The sequence below is a fragment of the Scyliorhinus torazame genome, chromosome 8 (genome assembly GCF_047496885.1).
Source record: "Scyliorhinus torazame isolate Kashiwa2021f chromosome 8, sScyTor2.1, whole genome shotgun sequence".
Lineage (NCBI taxonomy): Eukaryota > Metazoa > Chordata > Chondrichthyes > Carcharhiniformes > Scyliorhinidae > Scyliorhinus > Scyliorhinus torazame.
The window spans coordinates 250,959,622-250,971,493 of NC_092714.1; the positions used below are offsets into that span (position 1 = coordinate 250,959,622).

Below are 11,872 nucleotides of genomic sequence, written 5' to 3' on the forward strand. Positions count from 1 at the left end.
CATATTATGACAATTAAAGATTCTACAAGCATATAAAAAGGGATAGGAGAGCAAAAGTGAGCGTTGGTCCCCTAGAGTGTGATCCTGGGGAATGACTAATGGGAAATAAAGCAATGGCTGAGATTTTGAACAGATCTTTTTTATCTATCTTCACAAGTAGGAGACATAAAAGCATCCCAAGACAATAGAAAAGCAGGGTGCAAAAGGGAGAGAGAAACTTAAAACAATCACAATCACTAGAGAAAATGTACTAGTAAAACTAGTGGGACTGAAGGCGAGCAAGTCCCCTGGACCTGATGGCCTGCAACCAAGGGTATTGCGGGAAGTGGCTGCGGAGATAGTAGATGCATTGGTGTTAACTTCCAAAATTCCCTAAATTCTGGAAAAGTCCTATGGGAAGATTATGAATGTAGAAGACTATTTAAGAAAGGAGGGAGACAGGATACAGGAATATAGGCCAGTTAGTCTAACACCTGTCTTTGGGGGAAATGTTAGAATCCATCATGAAAGTAATTAGAAAATGTTAGTACAATTAAAAAAGGCAACATGATTTTGTGAAAAGGAAATTCTGTTTGACAAATCTATTGGAACTCTTTAAGGATGTAAGAAGCAGAGTGGATGAAGGGGAACCAGTAGATGTAATGGCATTTGAATTTACAAAAAGTATTCAATAAGGTGCTACGTAAAAGGTCACTGCACAAGATAAGGGCCCCCTTCATCCGAGCAGCGCCAATGATTGCCAGATTGCAGCTGCACTCAAAAATTCCCCTACTCAACACTGCTGCACATATCTATCAGTGTCTTCCAAGCATCCCTTGGAGAACTCTGTCAGAGTACAGTAGAATATGAGAAGATAGGACACCCCTCCTATTTACTGCACCAGTTGCCATATGGCAAGTTTAAAGGTCCAGTTTGAATCTTAGTGAATAGATGAGTGAATGCTAGAGTGGATGAATGGTTTAGTGTGTGAATGGATAGGTGGATGAGGTGAGTAAGTGGGTAGTTGTGGCGGGGGTAGGTGGGTGAGGTGAGTAGGTGGATAAGTGGGTGGAGGTCAATAAATAGGTAGTTAGGTGAGGTACGTAGGTGGGTAAGTAGATAGATGAGTGAGGTGGGTAAATGGAGAGTTCGGTAGGTGGATAAGTTGATAGAGGGGATGGTGAGTGAGTGGGTAGTTGGTTCAAGGGGATAGTTGGTGTTTCTGGCAGGTCTAGTTGAGTGCTTGGGCATTAGTCAGATCAGGTCAGAATGGTAGTTGGGTGTTCAGGGGGTAGTTGGGTGGGTGGGTGTGTAGTTGTGTTGTCGGGGTGTAGTTGGGTTGTCAGGTAGTTAGGTCGAGGGTAGTCGGGTCAAAGTGAGGGGAGTCGGGGGTTCGGGGTCTTCATTGGGGATCAAGGGGGGATTCATGGGGTCAAGGGGGAGAGGGTAGGAAATGATTGGGGGGTTTGGTTGTGGAGTTACTTAGGTTTTAAAGGGTATTGATCTGTCTAACATTTCTGAGGTAACTACCCCAGGTAAGTACCATTAAATTGTCTGAAGGCTCAATCTCAACTCAGAATCGGAAACAATTCTGGAGGGACCCAGGAAGCAGGAAATTCCCACCCGATGCTGAAACCTCCTGGGATATTTCCATGTAATTCAGCAAGTCAGGACTTTCAGAGGGTCACCATCGTCGGTCATGCATCCTGTCTCCGATGATTTGGTCCAAGTGTTCATGGTGGTGAGAATGATATATTAGCATGGCTAGAGGACTGACATACTAACAGGAAGCAGTGAGTGAGGATAAATGGGTCATTTTCAGCTGGGCAAATTGTCACTACTGCAGTGCCACAGGGGTCAGTCAGTGCTGGTGATGCAACTATTTACGATCTATATTAATGGCTTAGCTGACTGTATTGTAGCCAAATTTGCTGAAAATACAAAGATAGGTAGGAAAACAAGCTGTGAGAAGGATACAATGAGAATGAAAAGGGATATAGAAAGATAATATGAGTGGGCACTAATTTGGCAGATAGAGTATAATGTGGGAAGATGTGATGAGGTTCACTTTTGCAGGAAGAATAGAAAAGCAGAATGTTATTTAAATGATGAGCGACTGAAGTACAATGCTGACATACAGAGGGATCTGGGTGTCCTTGTACATGAATCACAAAATGTTAGCTTGCAGGTAGCACAATTAATTAGGAAGACAAATGAAACAATGGCCATTATTGTAACGGTGATGGGGTCTGCCTGCACTGTACACCGAACAATACTTTTCACTGAACCTCAGTACACATGACAATAAATCTAAATTTAACTCTAATAAGAGGAGGGAAGTCTTACTACAATTGTACAGGACATTGGTGAGACTACACTGTTTGCAGTTCTGGGGCACAATCTAACAAAAAAACAGAGTCCAGTCTGGGCTGGATTAGTGGGATCATTCGCTGGCACCATACTCAGTCGCACTTCCTGCATTTCAGCTGTTGGGGGGTCCTCGAGCCCCACACATCCCACCTCATATGGGCAGAGCAGCCCCGGGCCTGACACCTGGCATGGACAAAATGCCACATGGGCACTTTTGCACTGCCAGCCAGGCACACTGGCAGTGCCCCTGCTACCCTGGCAGTGTCACCCGGGCACCCTGGCAGTGCCAGGCTGCCACCTGGGTGGCACTGCCAGGGTGCCAGGAGAGCAGTGCCATGGTGTCAGGGTGGCATCAGCAGTGCCAGGGTACCACCCTGCCCAGAAGCCAACCACTTAGGGGCCTCCGATCACCTGGGAGACCCAACCCAAGTGCCGATCCGCCTGGTCCCTGTTTGTGGGGGCCAGTGCTAAACGGCACCTGGCTGGGGTCTCCTCAGCGAGGCTGATGGATCCCGGGTGCCAGTTAGATCTGGCATCAGCATAGTTAAGTGAGCAGTTAAGCTCACTTAACTATGCAAGTCTAGATCCTGCCCACAATGAAGAGGATCCAGATTGCGACGTCTTGCGAGATCTCGTTAGATCTCATGAGGTGTATCAACTATCGGGAATCCCGGAAGAGTCCTCTGTCTACCAGCCATGTTCTGTCCCGATTCCGGCGGGACATGGCGGGTAAATCATGCCCTGGTCTCCTTATTCATATACTTGCATTGAAAACAATTCAGCGAAAGTTCACTCGGCTGATTCCTTAGGTTGAAAGTGTTGCCTTCAGCAGGTTGGGCCTACACTCATTGGTGCTTAGGAGAATGAGAGACCCTCTTATTGAAACCTATAGGGCAGGATTTTCCAAAACAAATGGCAAAGTGACAGGTTCTGATTGAAAACCGGTGTGTTTCTCCCCAAGAACACAGCCAGCTTTTCTGTCCAGATATTCTGACACTTTCTCAGAAACAAAATCAGTTACAAGAGGCAGTGGACGGGAGGAGCTGGAGACTTGGGGTGGGGGTGGGGGGGGTGGGGGTGGAGAGCCGTGTAGATTAAGGGTGACTACGGGTAATCCCTGATTCCTTTTTGTCATTTGTTTATGTAAACATGCGGGTTGAGGTTTGGGGGTCGGTGGGTAGATGGGATCGTTGTTACTATGGGGATTGACATATCTTGCTGACTATTGTTTATTGTTGATGGATGTAAATGTGGGAGAAAATGTGAAAAAGGAGGAGAATAAAAAAATTATAATAAAAAAGAAACAAAATCAGTGGGTGGGTCTAGTGCCATCATTCTGGCAGAGATCAGGGTGCCATCTTCAAAGGGAACCCCTATCTAGGCTAAAAATATACATGCTCCCACCCTTCCCATGGCCAGGGAGGACCACCCCACAAACTTTGGAGCGACCTCCCACTCACCATGGAAGTATCCGGGGACACTCTCTCTCCTCCCCATGTTCTCCAGTGCACACCTCTCTCCCCTCCACCACACATAAGGGGAAGCCCTTCCCCCTGTGGAGAAGGTTCACCCCAGCACTGCCCCCTTTAAGTTCTCCTTCTCAATGAGCAGCCTCAGCTCTCAACCCCATGGTCTCCAGGCACCTTCGCACCCCCAGAGTGTTCATCCCGACTGGTTTTCAATTTCGAAAACCAGTAGTGATTCACACCAATGTGTCACCTCAACGCTAGAGGGACAGCATCACACGAGGCTAGAAGTATGGCGTAAAGCCATTTACTGATATTGAAATATATTTAAATGAATGGAAATCAGGTTTGTGCCATTTCTGGGCATGAACCTGATCACATCACCGACAGGGGGGCAGGGAACATTTTAGTCTGAGACCGTGCCAGTGCAAATCCCATTATGGCCCTCTTGCGATAGTGGTCATAACGGGATTTGCAGGGTGTCGAACGGGCCCTAAAAATTGCACCTATTAAATTCTTAGGGGGCTTTCTTGATATTTGATCGACAAAGGAGTAAAGGTTTATGGAGGTCAGGCAAAATGGAGTTCAGGCCATAATCAAATTAAGGCCACAATTAGCAATGATTTTATTTAATGTCCTACTCCTGCTCTTCTTTCTTACGATCATGTAAAGGTCCTTCTTGTTGATGCCCTTATTTCCCCTTTCTTTCCTTTTGACATTATCATTTTTAATAATAATAATCTTTCTATTGTCACAAGTCTGTGTGAAGTCTGCACCTTCTCCCTGTGTGTGAGTGGGTTTCATCCGGGTGCTCCGGTTTCCTCCCACAGTCAAAAGATGTGCAGGTCAAGTGGATTGGCTATTCTAAATTGCCCTTAGTGTCCAAAAAGGTTAGCTGGGGTTACTGGGATAAAGAGGATAGGGTGGGACTTAAGTAGGGCGCTCTTTCCAAGGGCCAGTGCAGACTCGATGGGCTGAATGGCCTCCTTCTGCACTGTAAATTCTGTGAAGTAGGCTTACATTACCACTGCAATGAAGTTACTGTGAATAGCCCCTAGTCGCCACATTCCGGCAGCTGTTCGGGTACACGGAGGGAGAATTCAGAATTCTCAGCAGGTACGGGAATTGAACCCGCGCTGCTGGCCTTGTTCTGCATCACAAACCAGCTGTCTAGCCCACTGAGCTAAATCAGACCCTATGGATGCTTAATGGACATATATCTTTAAGTCAAGCAGCAGAGAGAATGATGAATTCAAAACTTTGCAACAGTGTATATGTTGCTAGCTTTGAGCAACAAAACTCAGGCACTGTGGCACCTGAAATATGGGATGGGACTTGGTTTGATTGGTTGGCTGGTGGCCAATAAATTGGCCAAAAGGCCGTATTCCACCTGGTAACAGGTAGTGATTAGATCCTGACTGAGTGGGTTGATTTCCAGAGACCTAAAGAAAGCAGAGTTGAGACCTGGAGACACAGAGAAAATAACCCACTCTCTCTGACCCTTGTGTTTTCTCCAGAAAAGCTGCTCTATTTCTGCAACTGTAGAGACCTAAAAGAAATTACTCTGAAAACCATTACAGACTGGAAAGCAGAAATCTCGACCTGAAAGCTTAGTTTGAAAAACAGCGTGCCAGAAACAACCATCTGAAACAAAGACTCTTATCTTTTAATCTTACTTATTATTTTCACCCCGCTCTTCCCCTCTATTTGTTTGTCGTGTGTGTGTGTGTGTATAGAGGGTGGGGAAAAGTTAAAGTGTGGTATTCGGAATTAGATAATAGGTAACCAGTTGTATTTTCTGCATATTTAATTGTAGTTCTTGTTATAAATAGAAAGTAATTACGTGGGCAGCACGGTAGCACTATTGCTTCACAGTGCCAGGGTCCCAGGTTCGATTCCCGTCTGTGCGGAGTCTGCACGTTCTCCCTGTGTCTGTGTGGGTTTCCTCCAAGAGCTCCGGTTTCGTCCCACAAGTCCCGAAAGATGTGCTGTTGGGTAATTTGGACATTCTGAATTTTCCCTTTGTGTACCGAACAGACGCCGGAATGTGGTGACAAGGGACCTTTCACAGTAACTTCATTGCAGTTTTAATGTAAGCCTACTTGTGACAATAAAGATTATTATTATTTAAATTTACAAAGCTGGTGACTGTACTTATTGGGCAGCTAAGGGCCAAAGACTTTGGCTATTTTTCTAAGAATTATTTGTTAATTCAATTGTGTTGCGACTCCAGATCAAGACAGGCTGGAATTGACCGCACTAACCCATGGTGTCATAACAATCATATGATAGCAAGAGAAAGTTTGGGGAGGAAATACATGATCCTTTATCAACAAAATTTATTGAATGTGTTCTACAAAATTGTGTGCCACCTTGTATAAATGGTTTTGAAATGTTAGGGTTTATGGTGGGAATATTATCAAGTCAGAGTTAAATAACACACAAGGCTATTAAGTCAATGCAAAAGCTACATTTCAGTAAAATCAAACTTCCTTTTGCTATGACAATCTTAATCCACTAACTATGTACATTTTTGCAAACAGATACAGAGATGAATATTTGCCAGTAAATCTATTACTTTTTGTTTAGTGTCTGGTTTCTTCCTGGTGGTCTGGCTTTCTCCCTTAGTCCAAAGATGAGGTGAGATGAATTGGCCAAGGTAAATTGCCCCTTACTGCCCAAAGGCTAGGTGGGATTGCAGAGGTCAGATTAGAGAGTGAGCCTAGGTAGGGTGTTCTTTCAGAGAGTCAATGCAGAATCAATGAGCCAAATGGTCTCCTTCTGCACTGTACAGATTCTTTGAATGTATAATTGTACTAGTAAAAAAAATACTGGAAAGTTAAAGTATCGGTTAGACAAAGATCACGATAGCTTTAATGATCTTTAACACATGATCCCTACAATTCAGTCTCAGGTCTGATATTTTTACTCTTCTCTATTAATAACTATTGTTTTGAAAACCCAACACTAATTTGAATATATTGCATTTCTTTAGATATATTCCCTCAACATCTTACATTTCCTTAAGCCACCTTCATCAATACCTATAACCTCTCATATGTATGGTATTCATAGGTGCAGAGATATTACTCAAGTATTTTTTTTTACAGCATTGGGGATCTTTCCTGAGCCTGTGATTCACTTTGGCAAACTTTTTTCAAAATGCAAAATGACAACAAAGAAAACTTACTGAGAGCATTCTGCAGTTTTGCCTTTACTCTGGTAATCCATAATACACTGTATCAAATGATTGTTTTCATCCAACATCTAAAATCAAAGATCATTAGAAATTGTTAGTTACATTGTAGGGCCAAAATCCAAATGTTATACAATGTTACAGCTAATTTAATGCTTTCACATCTAAATATTCACTTCACTAGAGTACAGTATCAATGAGCTAATAAAACTACATCCTTCACAGTAAACTAAAATAACATTAGCAGACTAGTCTGCATGCAATTGTTACTTCATTTGAAACCATATGACTGCCGCATTTTGCACTGTTTGAGTTGGTACTCAACAGTATGGTTATAACCAGTCTCGAAAACTAGTAGAAGATCCTGGATTCAAATTGGTTTCCTGTTCTCAAAAAGGTATCACAGTCTGTTATAGCCTCCAAAGCCACATCACGGCAGAATGTATAGACTGGACTGCTACTTCGGAGTTCAAAAGTAGTTCCTGGCTGATAAATGATACTGTCTTCTGTTGCTAGTTAAGGTATATTTAAGTCGAAAGTAACAAATATAGTCATCAACCATATCAAAATGTTTGGAAAGAAGTTCCCTCTCAAATTTTACAAAACGCCATGGGTTTGAACATACTCTTTGATTATCCAAATATCAATTCTTCATAATGGAAAAATGTAATACTCCTTTTCTAACACTGTACCAATATTTACTTGAATTCAGCCATACCTGCAGAAGAATCCTCAAGCAGTTCATCACTGAGAGTGAGCCAATTTAGTTTTGTTTGAAGTTTGAGAATTTGTGGTGAGGATGACACAAAGAGTCTACAGAGGGATATATACAGGTTAAGTGAGTGGGCAAAAATTTGGGTGATGGAATATAATGTAGGAAAATGTGAAGTTATGCACTTTGGCCGGAATAATAAAGGAGTTGGATATTATTTACATAGAGAAATATTGTAGAAAGCTGCAGCACAGATAAATTTGGGGATCCTCATGCATAAATCACAAAAAGCTAGCATGCTAGTTCAGCAGATAATGGGACGGCAATGAAAGGTTGGCCTTTATTTCAATGGGAAAGGAGTATAAAAATAGGGGGAAACTATACAAGGCACTAGACTATACCTGGAATACTGTGTATAGTTTTAGTCCCCTTATCTAAGGAAAGATATATTGGCATTGGAGACAGTCCAGAGAAGGTTCACTTGGTTGATCCAAGGTACGATGGGATATCTTTATGAGGTCTGGTTGAGTAGGTTGGGCCTATCTGTACTCATTGGAGTTCAGAAGAATGAGAGGTGAACTTATTGAGACTTATAGTATTCTCAGGGGGCTTGACAGGGGAGATGCTGAGAGGCTGTTTCCCCTTGTGTGAGAGTCTAGGACCAAAGGGCATAATCTCAGAGTAAGGGGTCGCCCATTTAAACAGAAATGAGGATAGTGAATCTGTGGAATTCTTTATCACAGAGGCTGTAGAGGCTAGAATCAAGGATAAGATGTGAAAGTGGGGAGTATCATATCATCAATCTCAAGAAATTGCCAAAATGATGGGCCAAATTACCTACTTCCGCTCCTAATTCTTATGGTCTTGTGCTCGATAGATCCATTTTTTTCATTCATGGAATGTGATATGTCACTGGCTGGACCAGCATTTATTGCATTTAAGAGTCAACCACATTGCTGTGGATCTGGAGTCGCATGTAGGCCAGACCAGGTAAGGACAAGGACAACAGATTTCCTTCCCTAAGTGAGACAGATGGGTTTGACAATCTAATGGTCATCATTCGAGTTTTAATTGCAGATTTTTATTTAATTGAATTCAAATCTCACCATGTGTTGCGCTGGTCACCTGGGTCTCTGGATTACTTTCCCAGTGGCAATATCACCAAGTCACTGCTTCTGACACCCCACTGACGTAATCATTTGAGAAGTATTGTATGTTGCCACACAGTTATGTGCATATGTTTTAGTCATTGGTGACTCAACAAAATATAAATAAAATTGGCACTGGTATTCTTGCTAATTATTCAGTACTTTGTGTTTACAAGATTTCATCTTATACCAGTGCCCAATTTCCTTCTTGAACATTAGTCAGTTTTGTTCTCTGGCATAAATGTAAAATCAAACTGAGCATAATAAAATCTTACCTTTATACATTTACAACATGTTTTATTCTAAAAAGTTAAAATGTTAAGACCCTTACATGTAAAACAGTTGCAAATAGCATGGAACTGGGAAGAGAGTGAAAGCTCAAGCAGCCATAGAACATTAATGTTTCATCCCATTATGCAAATGTACAAATAAAACGTGGGGGAACCCCTCATCGTTTTAAGATATGATGTGGAGATGCCGGAGTTGGACTGGGGTGGGCACATTAAGAAGTCTTACAACACCAGGTTAAAGGCCAAGAGGTTTGTTTGGAATCACTAGCTTTCGGAGTGCAGCTCCTTCCTCGGGTGAATCTGATTGTAAGATAGTTTCTGGTTTTAAGATAGCTTAACTTAACTCATAGTCAGTCTAGCGGCCCCCTGTAAATCAAGCCTCCCAGACATATCTTATTTGCATCAACATCCCTTTTGTCACGCAATCTCAGTCTTCACCCCATCACAGACTGTTCTTTCGCCTCCCCTCTGCTTGCTTAAAACCTCTTATCCCTCCGACGTTTGCCAGCGCTTGACGAGAGGTCGTCGACCTGAACCTGCTCTTCTCTCCACGGACGCTCCCCGACCTGCTGCGTATTTTCCGCAGGGCGCGAATTTTTACCACACGTTCCTCATTGTTTTTATACGGTTACTTAAATGGCACATTCACCTGTCGTCGTTTAAAATGACTAAAGTTTTGGTGTAAAAATCTATCTTACCTGCGGGTTAACCTACTGCCCTCTCCCAGGGGAAGCACGATAGCGGGAAATAAACGAAATTGTACAAATATTAACACTGGCTAGTCATGCATATAAAATACCTTTGCTCCAACAACGGAAAAGGGGGATGGAGGATCACACGTTTTTATTTTAGTGTTTGATCTCTTTGTGATCAAGATGTGCTGCAGTTTGAAGATGCTGTTCATCGCAAATAATCAGTGCACTCCCACTCCAGTGCTGTGCAATTGAATGACAGTGATCTGATTAACTGGTTACACATTTTATTTGTGTGTGTGTGGCCGATCCGTCATGTAACGCAAGTAAAATGCAGTTAACATGAGGGAGGTTGTTCACGCTCGGCAGTGACAGAAACAGATGCGAAGTGGTTGGGTGTTTAGCAACAATGCCCCCTGTCCATCGGATGGCAGCACGATGGTTTGCTGAGCAGGATGCTGATGAGGTGTTGATTGCTGTCTGCACTGACACCTTTTCTTCTTCGCCATTATTAATCCGCCAAATGTGCGTGTGTGTGCACCCCCCCCCCCCCCCCCAACCCAACCCCAACACAAACCAGGTCACTCACCTATTTCATCGACACCAGCATCTTCCCCACCGTCAAACCCCAAATACCCCATTCACACCGAATTGAAAGCTAAACACTATCTGGATAAAGTTTGGCGATTTTCAGCTCGATTCCAGAGAGGAGGGGTAGGAATCAAATGCTTGGCCGCCCACAGCACCGTCATTCCCAGATAACGGGTTCGAGGAATAAAGCACTTGAGGTCTCAAGGAGCTCTATTCAGTGGCAGGAAAAAAATATCTCTGTCCTTACAAAAAAAATCTAAGATTTTCAAGTTTCAGTTTACGACTTACAACGGTTCATTACGTTTTCAAGCTATTTTGATTTTTTTTTTAATGACCTAATTTGGAACAAAAATGCCCAAATTATACAATTCTGACGTCCCTCGCTAAAAGTAGCAGTTTTATTAATCAATTACTGGTCGCATCGTTTAACACATCATTCGTTTTCGATGCTTCTAAATATAAAATCTAATTTTGCAGTTCATTTACAAATTGCATTCGTTTTCAGGAAAGGCAGGAGAAAAAAATAAAACCACTTTGTGTTAAACGATGCTTTATCGGCACGCTCAGCTTCCAGCCCCTGCAAAAGCACTGTACACAAGTAAACTGCACATTTGATGTTATTTTATCTAAACGCACGTTTAAAAAAAAAATCACGTGTCAATAATAGAGATGCAATCGTTTTGCGAAGCAGATGATATTTCTCCCCTCGGTGCCTTCGCAGCGCCGGAGAAACATCGAATCCGTACGTTTCAAATGAAATTAAACACTGCCACCGGCTCCTTTAACCCCGTTGCCCCCATGTGTCTGCACTATCACACCTTGCTTTGTTCAAAGCTGCTGCATTCACAACCCTGTGGTGGGAGTTGGGGGGGGGGGGGGATCATTATCGTCCCCAAGAAAATGATCAAAACCCGCACCTCAACATTGAGAGAGGGAGATGGTACATTTCTCTCCACACCCCCCCCCCCCCCCCCCGCGCCAAAAAAAAAGGGAGCAATCGAATGAAAGATGAAAATTAGGAAATGGCAAATGGGAGGATTATTGGCAAATTGCAAAAAAAAACGGATCTCCCAGGAAAGGATAACTAAATCAAATATTAAATAACAAAACGTATGTTTTACCTTTTGAATGGTGGCTTGAGTGACCTCCCCTTTCCCCCGCTGGCGAGCTGCTGCAAAGGCCACGGACATGATTTCCTCCCCCTCACCCCTCCCCCTCTTATATGAGGTTGCAATATATATATATATAAAATATCTAAAATAATGTAATTCCGGATGAGGCTGTGAGCGGTGCAGATGCAGCGCGGTTTGATTGCAGATGACAGCGGTGAGGGGACAGGGGCTGCAGCTGCTGTTTAAAGGGACGGGGGGAAGAGGGGGAGACTAAGCCCCGCCTCTCTGCTCACTCAATGCCCCCCCCCCCCCCTCC

The 11,872-nt window shown here is 43.2% G+C and overlaps 1 protein-coding gene across 7 annotated transcripts in view; it reads right to left on the reverse strand.

Annotated features, from left to right (window-relative positions):
• The window catches only part of LOC140428530 (calcium-responsive transactivator-like), a 152,742-nt gene extending 140,871 nt beyond the window's left edge, over window positions 1-11,871 (reverse strand). For 6 of the 7 annotated variants that reach the window (XM_072515102.1, XM_072515096.1, XM_072515098.1 and 3 more), the window contains exons 1-2: window positions 11,566-11,871; window positions 7,006-7,082 (exon numbers count right to left, since the gene is read on the reverse strand). In XM_072515102.1, coding sequence (XP_072371203.1) covers window positions 7,006-7,082; window positions 11,566-11,634 — 146 coding nt within the window. In that variant the 5' untranslated portion in view covers window positions 11,635-11,871. Of the gene's footprint in view, window positions 1-7,005; window positions 7,083-10,442; window positions 10,664-11,565 lie in introns of those variants that run through there. The other variant, XM_072515097.1, reaches the window with a different exon arrangement.
• Window position 11,872: the final 1 nt, after the last annotated feature.